Source organism: Oryzias latipes, chromosome 23 (genome assembly GCF_002234675.1).
Source record: "Oryzias latipes chromosome 23, ASM223467v1".
NCBI classification, from domain to species: Eukaryota; Metazoa; Chordata; class Actinopteri; order Beloniformes; family Adrianichthyidae; genus Oryzias; species Oryzias latipes.
Window position 1 is genome coordinate 19,346,319 of NC_019881.2, and position 22,561 is coordinate 19,368,879.

The window sequence follows — 22,561 nt, forward strand, 5'->3', positions numbered from 1 at the left end:
AAAATAATACTTGAGGACCAATAAAAGAATGAAACTTAAGCATGTCTTAAAAGAAGATACGATTTTGAGACGATTAAAACCAACAGGTGGGGGATTTTAAAATACGATTTTGAATACACATTTTGTAATAAAAGGATAATGAATTCAAATATAATTTCCAAATCATAAATTAACAGGTCACTATAAAAACAGGGATTACATGAAACTGTCTCTAATAAGAAATGTTTGGCAGCTTTAGCTCAAGTATTGACGTTCTTTGAATTACCATAACTCTTCAACCATTTACGCAACTAACTCAAATGAATTCTGAAGCAGTACTCAACTAAAGCAGCTCTGTGCTGATATGTAACACTTTACAGTAGTTAAGTGTTTACACAATTAACGTTAATCATTTCAGTGAAGAGGTGAGTCGTTTTCTGCATTAGAATACATTACGTTAGTTACGTAAACGGTCGAGGAATTATGGTAGTTCAGAGTGTGGGTCATTTTTCTGTCGCCGGTGACAGCTCTGGTGTTTAAAGGTTTCCGTAAACTTTGATTAAAAGGTTCTGAAACTGTTTTGGGGTTTTAAAAGCTATATATTTTTGCGTCTCTTGGTGTCACTTCTATAGAAGTAGAACATTTTGGTGATGTTCCAATGGAAGCAAAAAAGACAAACTATCGTCCAATTTCCTCATCCGGTTCGTCTGTGTTAGTTCTCACATCTGTTGCAGCAGACTTCAGATCCGTCTCTTGGAATGAAACATTCCTGGCTTTAAATGACACTAAAATAAAGTATGTATTATTGGGTTTCAGCAAGGTTGATATTGGAGATGAAGACAGAAATCTTCTTTTTCCTGGTCCCCTCTCCTTCATGTGCCATGGCTCCTCTCTCAGTAGGAGTCATGAATACAAAGGACTAGGAGGGGCAATGATATTGCTTGGAAAATAGGTTGGCAGATGTGAGCTTTAAATAGAAGTGTTCCATGTGTGTTCCACTTGTTGTTTTTGTGTTTGGGCTGTGTCAATCATGCTGACAGTGGTCCCAGAGCTGCTCTCCTGCTGTGATGTGCTGTGCGGTAGGTAAATGGTACTCAGGCTGTATTTGTGTGGATGAGCAGGCTCCACTCTGGACTCCACATGTGGGTTCACCCACACAGGTTGTTATGCATGCAACATGACCCCCAAAAGCAGCTACAAGGCTGATCTAATGAGGTACCATAGTTTGGTGGAGCCTTTTCCATACAAACGGCCATAACGCACATTTGAACTATATTTGGACTTTATTAAACTGACTCATTTTGTTTATCCAGTACTTATTTGTCCTTTCTTCTTCATTCAAGTCATCTGTCGCCTGAAGCAGCTGTTGCAGACTTTGGACTTTAAGCTTTTTATTCTGCTGTCAATAAAACATCAAATAATGCAGATTGCAGGAGTAGAACTGTAGCGATTCTTTCAGAATGCATATATTTTTAGAAGATCCCTGCTGAATGGCACTGCATGTGGCAGTTTCTCTGCTTGTAATGAAAATCAGGGGTGTGATATTTGCAGATAAAATCTAAAGCTACAGTTTCGTGGATCACAGTAGGTTCTTGTGAAAGTTGTTTTTAGTCTTCTGTTCTATTAGGACGCATTTAGTGTTCGATAGCCCAGTAGACTTGGTTCCATTGATTGAAGAAAAAGCTAAACAAAAAGTCCTTCAGTTTTAGATTCAACATAACAATTGTTTTGGTAATATGCGCACACTTACTATTTAAATGTAAAAAAGGTATTTGAATACTTTTCAAATTAATCTTCATGTGCATGATCAAAGTTCATGTTCAATGTTTACTCAACAAAATCACAAAAAAAAAAAATGTTTTTGACCACTTTAAAATCTCAGCTATATGTGTGTATATATGTTATCAACAAGTAATTATGTGCGACTGTAGCCCTCACCGCTGACTCAGGTATTCATTCATTAGTTAGATTCGCAGTAAACCTTGACAACTGAGTTTTAAAGCTGATGATCAGCAAATACACATTAAACAAGGGGGTTATAACAAATAGATTGCATTGGGTCTATGGTGAGTTAATGTCTGAAGCCTACCTGCAACAACAGGGATTTCCCGCTTAGCCCCCACGCACATAAACCAGAGCCGAAGATGGTTGAGATGATGTGTCTTGAGAAATCGTAAATCTCGGGATAACCCTCGAAGACGTGTGAGGCCTGGTGAATTATTTTAAAGAAAGCGTGCAGAGGAAACAGGTAAATATAGAATATAAATAAAAAAAACTTGCATTTGGTTATTTGCATTTTAAAAACTCAACAAATATTTCTAACCAGAGATCCTTTCTGCTGAATCCCCGAAACTGATGTTTTTTGTCTCATGAAAGCTGAATAAATGCCTTCAAAATAATAAATACAATAATTATCAACCACTAAAAAGTAGTTTTTGCAGCCCAATATGGGTCCAGTGCCAAAGCGGGATGAAGTATGACACAAAGGAACACATTAACACCAATCTTTTTGATGTTTGACACTCCTTTTGTAGAGAAAACAATGTTTACTTTGTCTTTTTTGCACAATGGCTTGAAGAAATGAACAATGACTGACAGACTGACTGGTTATTTAAAACGCACTTCATTTTTTTTCCATTTGGGATCTTATAAAAATGTCCTTACAGATGAGTTTGTTGCGAAAACCAAAGTTGGATCGTTACGAATCGACATATTTACTCCAGCTGTGTTCAAACTTTTTATTTTGGGTCCAAATGAAAAGGCAAAATGTAGCGTTCACAAATAATTGGAGCAGTTGGAGTCGGTTGTTTGGTTTGGAGACCCAACGGTGGTTGAGTTGTTTACCCCACCGCAGATTCTCAGACTACATTTTTAATGTTTTCCCTCTTTGGCAGCCTGCTGTGAGATCCAAGGAAAACAATAAAAGACGCCATGTTTTTCCATCAATCGAAAAGTCTTTGTCCATTTCATTTTTCCTCATAAAGTTTTCTTTCAAGGAAAGACGCACGTGGGGTCTAAAAAACGGAAAGACCCGCAGTTAACAGGGCACAAAAAAGACAATTTACTTCCTGTAAAGCAGCTTAATTTCACAGCTAAATTGGATTTTTAAAAGACAGCCTTTGCCTATAGAACCATTCTGTCTAAAATAATTAAATAGTGACCTGAACTAAAGCAGCAGGGTATTCCGGTTGCCAGAGATACTTGTTTCGATTCTACAAGACATTATCTACTTAATTAGGCTGCGGTTTAGGCTCAGAAATTCCGGGCTGATTGTAGAAAGCCTTTAAAGTGACTGAAAGCAAACAATCTCAGGGGGAACCCTTTGCTTTCATGGTCTTTCTTTACTAATGACTAGATGTGAGCAAACGCCAATACCCGATTACTCTGGCATCTTGAGCGTGCCACAATGTGCTTTGTGTTGTTTTGAATTCAATGCTACGTTTGCTCACTGTCCATTTGCCTCTTTTGTTTCTCCCTGAGTAGCTCTACAAGCCTTTCTTGTAGAAAATTACTTTTAAATAGTTTCCAAATGTCTCGTGAATCTAAGAGACTTTAGCAGCAAAGTAGCTCAGAAGGAACAGGAAGCAAGCCTAAAAATCATATTTTACATCAAAGAAGCTAATGGTTTGTTTTGTGGCTGTGAGAACCCCGTCTTTTGCCGGAGCACCAATCAGTAGACTCTGGTGCGGGTTGGTGTGACTGGTAAACGTGCTGGAGTGCATTTATCCAAAGCTAAAATGTCAGTGGTGTCACACTTTTTGGAGCTGTTCAAATGTCTTGGTGTAAACAACATTGTGTGTTACACTATGGACAAACAAAAGAGTTTTTTATTTTTTTACATGTTCACCTTCCCTTTCCTTTCACTGATAGGCCACCCATAAAAAAAGTCCATACAGCCACCTACTGTGGAGGTGATGAAACTGGTGGAAATATCCTGTTAAGGAAATAAATAGTTTCAAAATAACGATTATAGATTACTTAAGGTCAGTATTGTTGGATCAAATTGACTTTTTGACCTCAGATTATTTAGCTGCTGTGCGTTTGGTCAGAAAAAAAGCCCTGCTATTGGGTGCGCTTGAGCTGAGATTGCTCTGCCCAACAGTTCATCATCAAAATCCCTCGCACACATGGTCAAGCACGCGCTGAATCTTAGGGCCAGGCAGGTCCTAGGCCCTTTTCAGACACTGTTATGACCTGGGCTTTATATTGCAGAAATCTGATCACTAGGCCTCTTTTTAGGAGATTGGATCTCAACTGTGAATCCAAATAAACACTTAAGACACCGGGGAGTGTGTAGGGCTTTATGTTGTGCTTTAGTACCACAAAGGTGCATGAAGAAACTGATGAGCGACACTGCAAAATCTATAGTGACACGCACCCTTGTAGGTGTTGACTTGTACGGGTGATGCTGGTTTTTAGGTTGTCTGGGTCCCTGGAGGGTTGTAGAGAACAGTAGCCACATTTTAAGGGAGCACAGGTGTGTCTTGCAGTTCTTTTAAGGCTTGTTGAAAATGCAACGTATGATTGTCATGCCGTGACGTATTTGTATGGGTAATGCAGACTAATGACATTCGGGTGATGCTGTCGCACGGTGCCCTTGTGCCACACTCTACTCATTAGTAAGATGCGAGTACAGACTCCTCACTGACCACACACAAATGCTTCACACAAGTGGTGTGTACGTGATACATAAGTACCAGTAGAACACCTGGAGGATGTCCACAGAAACTACACTCCTGAAAAACAGGCCTACAACTCGTCTACTTCACCCTTATGTGTTGCATAAGTGTTCACTATGAACATTTCCGCTTTATGGCCTCGCCAAGTACTGTACGTCCTTGATATTTTGTTGAGGCCAGTATTGCCAATTTTTCACCCCCATGGTAGCCCAAAGCCACCAGTTGTGACCAAGATGGAGATGACTGAGCCACAAGGCATGTCTCAGCGCATCTGCTAGCAACACAATCTAAATTTGTTGTCATTTGTATTCTGAGCCACATTTTGCCCTTAATTATCATTAACAGGTTGTAATCTGGTCTCTCTGGCTCAGCGAAGATCATCTTGACATTAAATGATCAAAGCAGAACTCGGCTTTAAACATTTGTTGGTAAAACAAATGTCAGTATTGAACAAATACAGATGTACTTGTTCACTTGGATTCAGGAGCATAACTGGATTATTTTATTAAATGTAAATCAGTGTGAACTTGTCTGAAGTCAACGCGTTAATTTATGTATTTGGATTATTTATGTTTTTGTATGTGTTGTAAGTGTTGAAAATGTCGCCAATGTAGAAGATGGTAGTTTAAAGAGTCCTTGTTCAAGCTATTTTGATGGTACAGAACTCTGTCAGACCCCTTCACACCCTGGCTTTCCTTCAGCCCTGCAAGTCTGCCATTCCTGTGAGGGCTCTGTGAAACCCGATTAGTCCCAGAGTTGTTAGAGCCCTGAATGAGCAAAAAGGGACAGGCCAAAAAAGAAAAAAAAGTGCCAGAAGCCGAAGACTATGATTTCATTACTGGATGGCTTCTGGCCCTCCCACCTCCTTTTTCTATTTACATAAACGGTGAGAAGAAGAATTTCTGCCCTTTATGTCTCGAAGCTTTATAGCAAAGGAAGAAAATGTCTTATCTTTGAGTGGTTTTTCTTTGTGTATTTGAATGTTGCTCGAAGCTACAGGCTGTTGTGTGAGGAGACAGTGGAGAAGTGGAAGCTTTCAGTCGCAGCCTGAGGTCAAGAGTCACACGGTAGTGTTGTGATAAAAGCCCCAGTTAGATAATCTTTTATGATGTTTATGACAACTACAAGATATGCTCCAAATTTATGTCTGTCACCAGACAAACCCTCTCTGTAGCTGAAATGCTTAATCAAAGCACACTTTTATATAAAGCCAACAATTTAAAGACAGTTTTCTTTTTGCACTTTTTCCCATTAGCTGCTCTTCCATTACACAATCAGTGCATTTCTTGATTGAAACTCTAGAAATGTCGAAAAAACCCAATTTCACAACTACACAGTGTGCATTAAGTCATAATTATGCGAATAAACACAACCAACGCACGCGATAAGTCATTCAGAAACACGGTGACTGATGTGAACAATGACTTACAGCAGATCCTTTTAAATTTCTGCCACGACTGTAGCGCTCATCATCATCTGTCACTGAAGACGTCGGCGTCTTCTTCAGGCCATGGAGCGGAAAGCTCCTAACACGTGGGAGTGGCTACAGATGAAGCCATTTTGGGAAATTGTAGTTTGTGATTTTACTGAGGAGCTGTGGATCCAACAATTCCGCATGACACGCCCAACTTTTGATGAGCTGTGTGATGCTGTGGCACCTCTGGTGGCGCCCGCTGTGCAGCCAGCTCCAAGAAGCACATTACCATCGCTATCTACGAACTGGCTGTGGTCACATGACTCATTTGAAAAAAGTGTTTCCATTGCAGTTTTGAGAAATATGTCCATTTCGATACACCTCAAAAATCACCTTTTCCAAACGCAAAAACGTAATTTCGATGAATATCAGATAAACATAGGAGGCAAATTTCTGATGTGCTGCTGCCACACTGTGGAAACTGTGTCCTAGAACAGTGTTTTTCAACCTTTTTTGAGCCACGGCACACTTTAACCTTGACAAAAATCCCGCGGCACACCAGCATCCAAAAAAATAGATAAATAAAAAAAAAAGAAAAAGCTCAGTCTGTATTGATCTACAGCCGCTCTGCAATCTCACATGCATTTTTGTGATAAATGTTGCAGAAAACGCTGGAAGCTGCAGCTGTTTTTTATAAAAGATGTATTAAAAATTAAGTCAAAAGATTCAAAAACTGTTTGATGTGTGTTCGTTGTTTTAAGACGTTAAGAGGAGAGACTCATTGTGCGCTAAGACAGTCACTTTACTGCATCATGGGAGATGTAGTGCCCGTAATCCGCCGACCGCAGAAAGACCAGCGTCTCTGAGCTTCATGGTTTTGTTCACTTGTTCCAGTCTGATGCCAGATTCTGTGGAAAGCTACACCGCTAAAGACGAGCTTTAGCTGGTATTTTTGTTAGAACAGAGAGACTTTTTTGCGCTAAATCGAAACAAGGAAGTGAATACTTTAACCACTCCTGATTGGTCAGACTGATGACATGTGATTAAGCCTTCAAGAATGATTGGTGGAGACAGTTAAAGGGGCGGGACTTTTCTTTACACAGTTATAGCTGCAGCTAAATCGCGGTATCCCGTTATTCTTATCAAAATGTCTTTAATAGAATCATATAAACACAAAGAAAAAATAATTTTATGATATTTCATATTCTTAACTTCTCAGTGTTTTATTAGGGCCTGTTTGGATGAACAAAGAGCTGATTTCCTGGAGATGGGAATAATTGCTTTTAGATCAGTTAATGAGGGCAATTTCTCACGGCACACTTGACCATCTCCCACGGCACACTCTGGTTGAAAAACACTGTCCTAGAAAACAACAGATTTGGGGTTTTTTGGCTTATAATTGGATAATTACTTATTAAAAGACCAATGGGAACACTTTTAGAACAGGTCAAAAGGTCTTAAATATAAAAATCTTGCAAATTTTCCATGTAAAAGGCTTCTACCCATTATATATATACTACTTTTTTACTTTGATTAAAGCCCATTAATCCATGCACACACATTCACACACTGATTATCCTAAGTGTGATATGTATAGATTCATATTTCTGTTTGTCTTTTTTTAAATATCTTTTTTATATTGGGTTCTTTGAGATGAACAATTTCCAAATCTAATCTACATTTTCAGTTCTGAACCAAAGGAAAGAGACCTTCAGGACTTGTTGTATTTCAGACCAAAAACTAACCAAACCAACTCCTGTCTCTATGCATGAGAACTTTTGTTCAGACTCCAGACGGACCAGAAACGTTGGAGCAGCACTTTAACGCTGCAGGGAATTTGAGGTTTATGCTTGGAGCGCCCCAAGAACATGAGAACAGGAAGGAAGGAGTGTGTTAGCCAGCACCAGGGTGAAAACAAGATTAGGGTTCAGACAAAACAGGACCACTTCCTCCTCCGCTGCAGTCCAGCTCATTGTAGAAACCCTGTTCCTCCTGGAGGAGCTGCATTTCTTTAAAGCTCTCGCTATGTTTAGTCCTTTGAGCAATCTGCACTTTGTGCTTTAGAGCCTGAACAGGTTATATAAAACATCTGCTTGAAGATCCTTTACATTTCATGCATATCTACAAATTTGATTGCCTAGAAGGTTGACCAAATATGCACAAAATAAAGCTACTTCCACTCAGCTGAACAGATCTGTTTTTCATTTCCTGAGATTGCAGAGTTTAAACCCAGAGGACACAGAATGCAAAGCACAAGGAACTCTTTCAGGTTTCTTTTTTTCGGGCTTTTATTTTGAACATTTGCTTTACTTTTATCTCCAAATTTGACATTTTCCCATAAATTCCACATAAAAAGAACAAGCTGATTTTTCCCCCCCCAAGAATCCAAGAAAAACACCAAATTTTCCTACTTTTTTGGCTACTTTTGCCATTTTTTAGACTCAACGTCCTGCAGTTTTGCCTCACTTAGTTCATGCACGGCTGGGTTCTGGTGTGAAATGTAAAGTAGGTTGTGACATGCATGGTTGGGGTAAATGTGGCTTTGTGCAGTGAGTTGCTGAACTGATATTCAGCTGGGCGCAGCTCATCCAGTAGCATTGCTCTTGATAAAAGCCTGCTAAGCTGCAGAAATCCTGTCGGTCTGTGCATGAAGAGGGTCACAGGCGGAGGAGCGTTGCGGTCTGCTGATGCTCTGAGCTGGAGCGTGGACCTTCAGTGAGCCTGTTTAAAGCAGAGCAGAGGGTTATTTAAGGTGACCTTGCTGTAAACCCAGGCTTATTGATGAACTGATAGCTACTCTGAAGATTTTAAAGGGCATAAGCTTTGAATTCTTAGAGAGCAGGAAGTTTTCTTCCTTTATTTTCACTAACACAGAGAATATGTTTATTGGTGATTTTACAGCATCTGTGCTGCAATTTAACCATACAAACTCGGTCATATTAGTAAATAGTCCAAGAAAACCCTCTGAGCAGCGTGGGGAAATCAAATTATGCTCATCACAGTGCCTGAGTAAAAACTGCTAATGTGATGAAGATGCAGGAATTGTCAATTCCGCAGTTGCCATGGTTACATGGATTTCTTGACAGGGGTGAGATCTGGAGGCGGAGCTGCAGCAAAGCAGAGAGGAGGGATGAAAAAAATCTGTAAGGTTTTCAACCTCAAAAAGTTGAAAAATAGACATTCTTGGTATTTTAAAGCAGAAATGAGCGAAGATTAAAAAGAGAATCCACGTGTTGGAAATGTTCCTTTTATTTTATTTCAGTTATTCCTTCTTTGATCCATCAAATCCTTGAAAAACAAGATTTAGGTGAACTTTATAATCACAAAACCAGTTTTTTTTAATGCAAGGATTCAGAATTAGTCCATCTAAGTTGGACCTTTGACACTTAAAGTTAAAAGTTTTGTTAAACCAGTCTTTTTACACTAAACAAAATTTTTTTGGGTTGAAAATTGGAAAAATGAATTACCGGTATACAGGGCTCCAGACTAACTTTTTTCACTAGGAGCACAGTGGCCCCCAACTGAAAATTTTAGGGGCACAACCAGAAAATTTAGGGGCGCACACCGTAAATCAACATGCTAACCAAATCTACTAATTTCCACTGTATTACTAATAAATACTTTAATAATAGATGCAGAAATTACAATGCGCTGTTTCAAATTCAGTGTCACATTTTAATCTGCACTTTTGAAGATGCAACAAGAAGGTAAACTGACAGAAGAAGGTAAACTGTAAAAGAACGGGCGATGTTCACTGGATATCAGAACAATCGATACAGATACCTGAGATCAGAGAAAAGCTCAAAAACTGATGGAAATTTATCTTGGTGACACCAAATAAGTGCAGCCAAGAAGCACAATAAGCGTGTTTGAGATCACCCAGGTGGACGCAACGCTGTTCAGATCACCTGGTGTGTGACATATATTTTTGTTTTTGCTCCAACATCAACTGTCAATCATCACAAAATATCAGGAGAAAGGGGTGGGAGCAGCAAGGCCCCAACCTACCGAATGCAGCTAGAAATTTAGTACTGAACTGACTGAAGCTGCCCTATGACTACAAAACAATGCATTATGGGACATGTGTCCTGATGGTTTTTGTAGTTAAGTGAGAAATTGAAACAATTTAAAATACCAATTGATTAAAAATAGGCTACATCCATTACAAAACATTCAAATAAATATAAAATATATAATAACACAGATCATACTAAGGGGGAGAGGAATATTAAAACTAAATTGAACTGAATTGAACTTCAACTTCCTGTTCTCCTTCAGTCTCGCTGCAGATTCGCAATCTCCCCCCCCGGCCTGGTCTCCCCAATGATCCAGGCGAGTCGCTGGTTCATCTCAAACATTTCTATCGTTGCATTTTCACCACGTGTTTTAAGTGCGTCTCGGACTAAACCGTGTTGTTGCTCACACGTGTTTAAAGTTCAAGCCCCGTTAGCTGTCACGTATGTAGGTGTGGGACATTTATTCTCCTCAGCTGACCCGACTCCCGCGGGAGCGGTGTGCTGCCGTAACAGCCGTGCATAAACCGTTTGGTTGGGGGGATGCGACGCCGCGCGCTTAACCGTAACCCCCGTAACCTCCGGGTCTGTGCGGCCCAGAGAAAAGTTCAGCACGGACTGCATGCATTCAGAAAATTACGAGCGAATAGATACGTTCTAAAAAGGAAAGTAAGGAACTCCTTCATGTGGTCTGGGGAGGGGGCTGTCAGGTTTCCTGCTTTCAAGCCTTGTCATTGTCACGCCCCCCAAGAGTCATATACCCCACTGTGATTGGTTGGTTTGTCAGCTCCGCACATGACAATGAAAAGGCAGAGGTGTCGGAGAAGAAACTGGCAGGACGCATTAAAATTAAACTTTCACTTCAAGGTGGGGGCCACAAATAGCCCGCGGGCCGCGGGTTTGAGACCCCTGCTGTACGCTCTGGCACTGGTACACCAGCCGCAGGTCGGAAGAATGAATCAATGGTTCGCTTGCTCATAGCTCAGACGCACATATCAGGTTGTGATGATACTTGTCTTCGTTTCCTTCCCACAGATGTTCACGCGCGCTCGATTATCTCTAGGCCCCGCCCCCTACACGCATTTTAGCCACTTACGCGAGTGTGTGCTCTCGTCTCATGAGTATGTTTGAGGGTTTGTGTGTGTGTTTGCGTGCGTGTGCGCTCGCGTCTCATTGATTATTTCATTGATCATTGACTTGCCGCTTTCACGTTTAATGTATAAAAAATACGTAGGGTGGGGGAGGCAAATTTACTGGTCGCACATGTGCGACTGGATGTAAAATTCAGTCGCACACTCTCAAATTTTGGTCGCAAAATGCGACCAAATGGTCGCAGTCTGGAGCCCTGGTATATGTTTAAAAATTGTTAATCAAATAAAGTCCTTAGCTTGTAACAAAAAATGTATTCAAAAAAATCAGTTTCTGGAGTTTTGGATACTGATCTGCTTGTTGGTTGTTTTAAAGTGTGTCTAAATTGAGGTTGTTTTTTTTCAATTAGTATAAAGGTAATTAATTAGTTGATTATGCAAGAATCAACCTATTTTTGATTTTAAGCATTGAGGTTTTTTATTTAGGTGGCAGCCAACCATGAATAAATGTTAGCAGGAATAACTAGTAAACAAATGGAGATCTGATTGCATTTGGGTTTCATCTGAAGTGGACTCGCCACCACATGGCATCATACATCACATAAATGCTGATTAAAAAAGTAGAAAAACATAAAGTTGAATCTGTCTCAGGCCACTTTGATCTTTGTGATCTGAAAAAGTTGAAAAATGAGGTAAAAACCTACAGAAACTCATAATTAAACTGTTATCTAAAGTATTTATATGTTTTCCTCAAAATGTATGGACAAACTATGGTGTGAAGTTTAAAATTGTGATGAAAAATAAAGAGTTTCCTGATTTAGCAGGTTTCAAGAGTTCAAATCTGAGGCTTTAAAAACATTTGCCTTATGGGGAAAAGTGGAAAAAAATGGCACAAACGTGTTCCTAAACCACTCTAAACAATTTTTAATAGTCATCCCTTTGGAAAATACCGTCTTGTTCCATAAAAACATCTCTGCAGATTTATCAGAGGTTTGAAGCCAAAGCACTGATGGTTGATTCATGTCCCAGAATCTGTTTTTGACCTAAAATAACACGCATGGCTGGAAAAGCAGAAGCAGACGGGAGCAGCTTTGATTTAATTCAGGTTAATAGGATGGATTTGTTAGGACTTTTACTGTTCAGTTAAATGTTAATGTTAGTGATGTCCCAATCTGAGTATTTGATCAGAAAGTGGACCGGATCATGTAGATTCATACTCTATTGGAATTGGACGCTGTATCCCAGTTAGGGCACCATAAGACGCACTTGAGCCTTAATTTAGGAAGCGCATGGAGCGTCTTATTTATGGATTTATTTTGGTTGAGCTTGCTGTTGTCAAAGTGACTGTCAAAATGCTTGGTTGGGTGTTATTGTGCGTACGCTAAAGCTGCTAATGTGTAGCAACCTGTATTTTTGTATGCGTCACTAACAAGGTTGTAGTTAGCGTAGACATGGAAATGTTAGTTTTAGTGGCATCAGTCTTTTTTTTTTTATGTGTTGCAAACAAAGTTGGTAGTTACAGGTATTGTGAATAGGTTGACACTTCTAACATAGGTAAACGTGTAGGGCAGTGGTCCCCAACCATTTCAACGGCAGGGACCGGTATGACGTTACACAAAGGTTTCACGGACCGGTCTTGAAATTTTAGGCGGACGATTATTGTTGCTACGATTAACGAGTGACAGAGACATAAGACGAACCCTGAGCTTTTACTTTGACACATCGCACAGGTGTGATCATCCTTTCCCCTTCCCACACCTATGGTGCAGAACAGAAGTATTGTCTATTAAAGGTAGCTTTCTTTCTTTGGAAGTTGAAGGCCCCTCTTCTGTCTCCTGGCTGAGCGTTTTCCCCTTGGCAAAGAAATGTAACCTATCACGTGACTGAGAAGAGCGGCTTGGCCTGCGTCAAGAGTGACTTAGACGGATGTAACAGAGAATCTGGCAATCAAAATTTCAAATTCAAAATAAAACATCTTTCAGGTTCCGAAACAACCAAAACAGAAGTAATGGAAGTTATTTATTCTTCCTCTGCGGCACTGTACCAAATAACCCACGGACTGGTACCGGTCCGCGGCCCGGGGGTTGGGGATCGCTGGTGTAGGGTATTACAAATTAGAGTTCCTCTAAATGCAGTTTATTAAGTAAGTGTGCATCATCACTTTTTAACACAAGCTGTGAAAGCCTGAACTGTCAGACGCTTCTGCTTATACCATGGTCACTTACAAAATAAATAAATATTAACCAGTTTTTAGTCCTTAATTCTGTTTTTCTGTTCTGATTTGGATCACTTTTTTTTGCGGACAAGGCACCGCACCACCGCCGCTGATCGTCCCGATCAGTGTTTATTGAATAAAGCGGTTAAATAAAGCATCAGTTCAGAGAGAAATTTCAACTCTTACCGCTTGTTTTTGTCCAGATGATGAAACTAAAGGTTGTTTTAAAGAAGCCGGCGCAGTGATGCAAAACATTTAAGATGGGTGACCGGAACTTCTTTTTGGGCCAATCAGAATCGAGTATTTACCCGACCATGTTATAAGTCTGACTGACGGATGAATTTATCTCTTACTCTTCATACACGTTAAAGCACTGTACGCCTCACATATGACAGAATTACAAAAGTAGACTATTCAATGACGGTGGGCCGCACTATAGGGCTCTAAAGTTGGCAAGATGAAAATGTGTTCTGGTAGAATATCGCGAAATGTATCGTATCACCAAGGGGTGTGCCGATACACACCCCTTGTTTCTAACTGGCGGAAAGTGTCTCTATTGGTTTGTTTGTAATGAGAATTAAACGGCTGTGAGACGGCCGCCAAGGGAGCATCTACAAAGTGCGAGCTCCAGGAAAAAGTGAACCAAATAAAGAAACGTCTCAAACAGCCGAAAGGAATAAATGTTTATTTTGATATGAGCTGGTCATGAATGCTCATCATCATATTCATGCTACAGCCATGATTTAAAGAGAAAACTGTTGTATTGAACTTTAAAGAATTTTTGATGGAGAAACGAATCACATCTGATTAAAAATGTATCAAGGTTCTGAAGATCCTAAACTTGTCACATGACGACGTATTAACTATTTTTACTAGTTAACAGTTAACAAGCTTTTCTACCTGATAGTTGCACTATTTGACCTGATTTAAGCTTCTTCACAGAAATTCGCTGTTTAGATGTTAAATATTAGAAGGATAAAAAGTAAGAATAAGGCAAAACCTGGATCTGTTTATTGAGTTTGTTCCTTTTTTTCTGAATGTTTTACAAAAGTATCAGATCAGGACTCTGTATCTGCAGATTCTCAAAATCATAAATGGTTCGGATTGGGGCCAAAGGAATCTGATTGGGACATCCCTAGTACAGGTCATATGTAGATAAAAACAATTGCAGAAAACACTTTGGTGTTGTAAGACTTATTTTTGCAGTAAAGCATCTTCAGGCGTTTCTGTTGGTCTCCATATCCCTGAGTGGAGGCTTGGGGGTGGAAGGGGGGGGGTTCTGTGCAGGTCTGTGGTTTTGCAGAACTGACTCCATGCACACAGCAACAGCATATACTCGCCTGCAAACATCGCCACAATCGCTGACTGCTTCCCAGCCGCTCTGCTCCAGCCCGCAGTCGTGGTCATTGGACCACAGAAGAAGTTTGGCAAACTTCTCGGCACACAGAGAGCCATTTCCCACAGATCCATTAAAGATCCTGCAGACAGTCGGAGATCTCTGTGCAGCCCCGCTGAGCCCAGCTGGCCCGTCCTCGGGCCTTTGGATCAGGCGGACAAAAACACAGGAATGCCAGTGTTGCTGTTTGGGTCAACGATCACAGCCAGAGACCCTTGTTGTGCGCTCGCCCAAAGCCTTTTTGTTTGCTGTACCCCCTGTGTGAGGGAAGCTCATTTTGATGTCTGGCTTACTGTTGATTGAAAAAAACTGTAGTCTAAGGTTGGAGTGGAAGTGGAAGGTCTCGCAGACTTGAAGTTCAAAGCCAGAAAGCGAAAGGATTTCTCCTGAAATATGGAGCATTTTGAAGAAAGCAGCCGGGGGCTTTGAGGCGACCGCCACCTTTGATCATGGGGAAATTTCTCGTCCTCTGTTTGACTTTTTTTTTTTTTATTTTGCTCCCAAACAGCCTCATGACAGAAAATCCTGGTGTGCAATTTTCTGACAGAAATCAAAGGAAAAAGCAGGAATTCAGACGCCTGGAAGGGTTCAAAAACACAAAGCACAGCTTCACTTCTATTTCCTTCTCCTACTTCTGCTACAGATGTTTACAGTGCAGCCTGATAATGCAGATGTTTGAGCCTCCAAATAAGACATTTAGATGTCTAAACTCAGGTCAGTGAATGTTCAAAGTTTACTCTGCGACTCTCAGATCTGGTTTCAATAAAAGAAAACGAGGAAGAAAGCTGAGAGTTTTTTTTTTTTTTTAACTTTAAGTCTCTCAAATCTAAAAGTCAAATTTTGATTCACCACATGGAAAACAGACCAAAATTTTAGAAACGAGACACTTTTTTTTTGCACAAATAAGCTTTGAAAGGTGTGATGCTTTTGTTTGTTGTGATGCAGCATCTCCTCTTTAACCCAGTTTGAACACATCTGGACGTCACTTTGTGAGTCTGGATGTTGGAATGTTGTTGTCACGCTTGTCTTTGATGTGTTTGCTGTTGAACGATGCCAAATGTCTTCTATAGGTTACAGATCTGGACTGCAGGCTGGTCAGGTGAGCAGCGTTCAGTCCATTTAGCACGTCAGAACTCATCCTTTTATGAAAGGGTCCATGTCCTGCTTTTCTTAACCCTTTCAGAAATAAATATCTATATCTATCTATAGAGATATATGATCATATATTGCCCTAAAGAACGACTTTTTAAAAATGAGATAAGAGTTATTTCCACAGCTCATTTTCCTACCAGGAAGTAAGATGATTTTTATCTCTGAGGCTCCGCCTTTTGCTCCGTGTGGGTGGCGCCCATTTTGTTTTGCCCACAAAAACAAAGATGGATGTACATATAAAACGTCACAATGTGAGAACCCGCTCGTTTTTGAGGATTGGGGGAGGGGCTAATGTTTAAAACGCCAGTTTTTAGAGGAATACTGAAAATACTGCACTGTTTTTTGGGATAGTTGATTTTGCATAATATAGGCCTTTAATAAAAGTTGCCACTTTTAGTTTTAAAGTGCTAGTTGTGTGAAAAGCGTTTTTCACAACTGAACCAAATGAGTTTTGTATGAAAATGTGTTGAATATAGCCCTAAAGAAAGGGTTCATGCTGTTTCATACCTCTCTGTTGACTTAATCAGTTTAACTTTGAATTTACCATTGAATGTCCCAAAGATAACCAATAATTCAATAGAAATTACCTTTTTTAAACAATGTCTGCATCTGTGTGTTTGTGAGGGAACCAGTGGCGGTTCTGGTACAAATGACGCCCTGGGCGAGCCACACCAGTAGCGCCCCCTCAGTGCCCACAAATTATGACCCAGAAATGCACAATTGCTTGTTATAGTTATCTTTTTGTTTAAATATTTAATAAATAGAAATTATAAAAAGTGGCTTGTAAATTCTTACTGCTTTAAGTACTGTTAAAAAAAAAATTCCAAAAGTACCAATAACTTACAAGGATGACATCAGTGACAGAAGGAGGTAGATGCACGTGGTACATCTTCATCATCTTGCCTTGCAGCAGGTGCTTCTAAATATTTTAGAAGTGCATCTAAAATGAATGGAAAAATAGAAGATTGTTACAAATTACTTAGACAAATATATCAAAGTAGAGGGGATTAAAGCTGTATATTTTTAATGCAATTTCTGACAAAACCATCCACAAAGTTAAATTCAAATAATACTGAGAATAAGAGACAAAGTACTGAATACATGTAATTTCAAAAATATAAATAACGTGACAGCAGGTCATCATTTTGTGTTATGCGATTTTATCGAGTGAAGAAATTAATTAAAATTGGATATGAGTGAATAATAAAATTGTATTTAATTAGCTGAATTTTGTGCACAAATAGATTTGGATTAAATAAGAAATATTGAAAGTACAGGCTAAACAATATAGCCTTAGCCTAACTCTTTGTTCAAAGTTTAAAAAGTTGTCTTTGACTAACACATAATGACATGTACAATATTTAATATCATACATACCTTTGTTCTTTTCACGTTTTTCTTGGACTTCTTTTTTCTTTTTCCTAAATTGGGCACCCGATGGTTTTGTCCTTTTCATTTTTTTACGAAAATAAACAAGTAAGCGTTTTCTGACACCAGCTACCGCTTGCATCAGCTTGGTCTGACCCCTTAAACTATGGGTTGTCATTTGGCGCATTGGGTCCGCCAGCCAATCATGACCCGAAGGCATTCCTAAAAAAAAAATCAGATTAATGCCGCCCCCTACTGGATGCCGCCCTGGGCGACCGCCCACATCGCCCATATCAAAAACTGCCACTGGAGGGAACCAAACCTCCAACCTCAGCTGCTGCCACTCAAATGTTTTCAAAGTCAGAGCCAGGTGCTATGAACTCGCTGCCGACCTGAAGGAACGCTGCCAGCAGGCAACAAGCTAGAGGAGAAAGCCTCAGATAATGATAGGAGAGGGACTGAGAGCAAACCAGAGACCGCGGACAGGAAGAGGAGACGGAGATCGTGGTGAAAGCCTAATTTAAAGCCTTTCTTGATGTTGAGGTGACTGTAGAAACCAACCTTCTGTAGTTAGAAAACTACGGCCAGATAACTCTTTACCAATCGTTTTCTGCTTCTTTTCAAGTTTTTCATCAGAACTGGGATTGAGCCTCCAAGTCTTTGAGTTTGCAGCTTCATTAGAGGCTCCAATGTCAGCAGAAAGCATTAATGTAGTCTATAATTCAGTTTTCTAATTGTGTGGTTTCAATGTTCACCTGTAGGCCTATCTGCCACACGCCTTCTCTCTCAGCTATTGTGACTAGAGCGAGTTTTTCCACCTTAAGGAGCGTCTGCTGTGCAGCAGAGAAAGGTGCATTCCTGCAGTCAGACACGGGGCTTCACAGTAGATGACTGATGACTTTCCTCCCCTAAGAGAGGGCTTCCAGCTTCAGGAGGGGTTGCATCAGAGCGTGAAGCGTTCCTCTGCTTTCATTTTTCACAGAGCGCCCGCTCCGCAAACCTTTTCGAGACCTCCCGATGTCAAACGAACGCGTCTTTTTTTTTGTTTTTTCATTATCGCTACAGGAAGTTGCGTTTTAGCTGCGATGTGAACAAGCTTTGTTATTTTTTTTAATGATCTAAACTTTCACATCGTGGGAAGCTGTTGTTATGGCTGTAGATGATGTTGCGTAATAAAGTGATGTAATCCAACTTTGCTGGAGTTGTCTGGAAGCGCCGCTGTTGAATAAAATAGCTTTCATGGTTTGTAATTAGTCACAGCTGGGCATGCATGCTTCCCAAACCTGATTAGGATTTATAGAGTCTCTGAAAAGACCATTTTTGGGGAACAGGGACACACATGCCTGCTCTCCTGGAGCCTTTTGCCCGCTTAAAGAAATCCTAAATGCAAACCAGATGATATTTGTTTGAGTGAAGCTATGTGGGATGATCATTTTTAGGATTACAAAACTTGACAGTAAATCCCACCTTGGAATGCGTTGTGTGCTGAAACACAAAGCTTTAAACAGATCCATGCCAGCACTTGCACCACTTTATTCTGGCGATCCAGGGTAAGAAACCAGCCACACATTTTGATGATGTTGGGAGCAGAAACATCCCTTATATGGACGCATGCAGGACCCCTGTATTTGGAATGGATGGAAACACAATCTCCAGGACCGAAACGGGCTCATTTCCATCCAAAGCAAACTCTGCAGACCCCAAATTCCTCATTTCAGGGAAGTTTGAGCACGACAGAGTGGTTTGTCACTGCCCCACTCAGACCACTTCTCATTATCGGTTTAAACCACTGATTTCCCACTTTTTCTCTCTCTCTCAAGGTCTTATCCAGAAACATGCAACTTTGTGCAAGAATACATCTTAAAAAACGCTAATGAGCACCTCCGCTCGTGTTCATGTTCTCCCCTCTTCTGACACGACACGGATGATTCAAACGGAGGACAACAGAATCAAAGGGGGAAAAAGGAGCTGGCCTTTTCCCCAGGGACAGCCGATAAACTGTTTGGCAGGAAAGGCCTCGCAAATGAGTGCATTCCTTGTTAACCTTGTAAGGCCGCCTCTGCCAGCGCCGGCTCTGATAAGCTGCCATCTTTTGTTCGGCCTGAAACAGGAAAGGCCAGTTTGGGCTGCGCTCCTCGGGGAGTTTGCCCCAAATCTCTGCCTCTCGTCATGACTCAACCATCCATCTTTTAATTGTTTGTTTTGCGCGTCTTCTCGTAACTATGCAAAAGGATGAGAAGAATCCAGATTATGAGGCACTTCTGGGAGTTTTTCCCTAACTTGGTCTAAGCTGAATCATGAAATCCAGCTCCTTTGTCGAAAGGATGTTTGCTCTGTGTGTTTATACATGCCCTTTCTCGTGTTTTGAGGGACATTCCACTGGCTTGAAATCCCCTCAGACCGTCCCCAGGAGGTGAAAGGCCCTTGTTCGTACTGTTTTCCTGCTGGAGCTGCGGCTCCTCAACCATTCCAGGAAGTGAACGTGATCACGTCTCATGAGATTTAGGAGGAGACAGTGACAGTGCGGTGATTAAGGTCAACAGTGCCCAGGAAGAAAGTTAGATAATGAGCTGCGTTGGTCATAAAAATCTAAACACATATTTTTACTGCAGCTCACAAGTCTTTGTTTTACTTTCTACAAGCCAGACATTATAAATCTTCACAAGTAGTTATTCTTTGAGGTTAGACGGGTTTTTTTCCACTCATTTTCACTTCAACACAAACTTATTATTCAAACCGGAGAATGTTTGTCTAGGTTGGAGCTTTTTATCAGCCTCACTGGAAGACAAATATATTCTCCTTTTTGTTGCATTTATAAAAAAAAATACCCCCAAATAATTTAACAGTTCAGTAGTTGCTGCAAAATAATTTTGTCTGGTTAAAAAAAAATTGTTCATAAAATGCCTTAGATATAAGTTTTATTCTTGACTGGAGTTGTGGTCCCACAGCTAAGAACAGAGGTGAAAGTGCTACATAAAAGACAACCAGCTGTTGGAAAGCATTGCTGGTTTAACCCTTGTGCTATCTTAGATGACCCCACCCTTACATTGACGTGTTCTCCCTACCATGACAGGTATGACAGGTAACAACCCTGAGCATCCTCTCCACCCTCTTCTGAACAAACAGCGGAGCTCCTTCTCTAGGAGGCTCAGACAGCTCTGCTCCAAAACTGCCCAGTACCAAAAGTCATTCATACCCAATGCAATAACCCTGTATAACAACACACAATGCAAAAGATAACCTTTGCACATTTTTTATTTTTTATTTTTTTATTATCTCTTTATTTAGTTGTTTTGTATTTTGCACATTTCTTTTGCACATCTTTTTAATTGCACTGTTCTGTAAATAGCTTTTTAAATTATAATACCTTGATGTCTGTATTTATGCTACATTTTCTTGTTCTTGCTTTTTTTTACTTAATTCTAAGTCTTTTTTTCCCTCTGCTGTCAGTTGCTATGGTGACAAACAAATTTCCCACATGTGGGATCAATAAAGTATCTCTGATTCTGATGACAAGGTGGATAAAGGTGGAAAGATTTCATGTAATCCATGGACACCAGTGAAGATCACAAATCATTGAAGAAAAAAGGTTCAGAGCACTGTCTAGTGGGTCTAGATGACCCAACTCCCAATGATTAAGTGCCTAGGATAGCACAAGGGTTACAAAAACGTCTGTAGTGCTCAACTACAAAGTATCTTTTGTGCTTCCGAGCGGCAAGTGTTCAGCTTCCGGAATGAAGCCAGTTTGGAAAAAAAAAAAGAAATTAACTGCAGCATGGTGCAGTTCCCTAAGTGAGCACTGGGAGGCTCGGTGGACAGACAAAGCAATGTTGAGTCAAATGTTACACTTAAAATAAACTTATAGTCTGGGTTCAGAGCTTTTTTGTGTGTTTTGTTTCTGATTTTAAATCCAAAGCAAATGTTTGTTTTTACTATGTTTTTGATTTAAAAACTTTGCTACTTTGCTACTATTGGATGATGTCAGATCTTAAAACCTGAAGTATCTCTATCGGGCATGTCCATTGACTGTAAATGAGAACTGGACCAAGTTGTCAAGTTAACGGCTACACAGTCTTCAGCTCACACTATCGCAGCTGGAATAGCCAGCAGAGGAAAGTGGTAAACAGTCATGTTGTGTTTTTTGAAGTAGAATCAAGTATTCATCAATCCTCTATATAAAAAGTGAACATTTTAACATCAAATTCTCTAGCCAATCAGGAATGAGCTTTTTTGAAACACCAGGGGGGAGGAGTCACTCAGTCCAGTTCTCATATATGGTCCTAAAAACTGCCAGGCTGCTATGCGTCACCCCTGTCCCCATTTTAGGAAAGGACAACATTTTGTGACATCATACCAACATCAGTTGTTTAAAAGAAATGCCTCTACTGAAACCAAAGGACTGTGTGACAAAGTATCTCAATGAGCATTTTAAAGTCTTTGCCAACATTTTTCCAAAGCTAATAAATCACTTCATTGTTTCCTGTCAGAGCCTGGATGAGCTGGATGATGAAGATGTTGGGGAGAAGGACAGGAGGGACGAAGAGGAGCTGGTCCAGGCCAACACCTGCCAGAATGAGGCCATGACAGCCGATCCCACCTCCATAACGGTGAGAAGTCTCCACACGCAGGAGTGGTGTGGGGTTTTCAGCAACTAATGCTCGTGGGGCAGAATTTGACACAGATTGTTGCATCAGAGCTGCCAAACAGAGGCACTGTTGCACAGAGAGACAGCAGGACAGCTCATGAGCGGGCTTTGAGTGAAAAGCTGCAAACGCTGAGGTGTCTCAGCGTTTCATCATCTCCCAAAGCTCTGGATGGAAAAAAAATTGAAGTGCCTTTTGAAAGAAAGTCATTCGTTGGGTATTATTTTTGATGGAAACAGTGGCAGCCGGTGTCAGTAAAGATGTGTATTCTTGTTGAAAAACATTGTATGGAACAAAAAAATGTACAAAAAGCTACATAACTTCAAAGAAAGTCACCCACAGGAATTCATCTGACCTGGAATGCATTCACATCTTCCAAACATGCTGGCAACCGTTCACATTCATTCCTTTTTGCACTTCTTCTGTCTGTTCTTGCTGATTAGATGAATTGAATAAATCCCTTTATGCATTTGACCAATCAGATGGAGCCTTTCACGTTGTTAAACAATCAGATGGAGCTTTTATGTTAATGTTGGCCTCCTAATTAGACGAAGGTCTTTTAGAGAATAATTGAAGGTATTTGACTCGTATTTAAGTTAAACTTTTGCAGTAAA

At 40.4% G+C, this 22,561-nt stretch overlaps 1 protein-coding gene across 2 annotated transcripts in view; it reads left to right on the forward strand.

Annotated features, from left to right (window-relative positions):
• pawr (pro-apoptotic WT1 regulator) overlaps nucleotides 1-22,561 on the forward strand; it is a 75,923-nt gene that overhangs the window by 26,603 nt on the left and 26,759 nt on the right. For both annotated transcript variants that reach the window (XM_023952338.1, XM_023952337.1), the window contains exon 3: nucleotides 21,792-21,911. In XM_023952338.1, coding sequence (XP_023808106.1) covers nucleotides 21,792-21,911 — 120 coding nt within the window. The remainder of the gene's footprint in view (nucleotides 1-21,791; nucleotides 21,912-22,561) is intronic.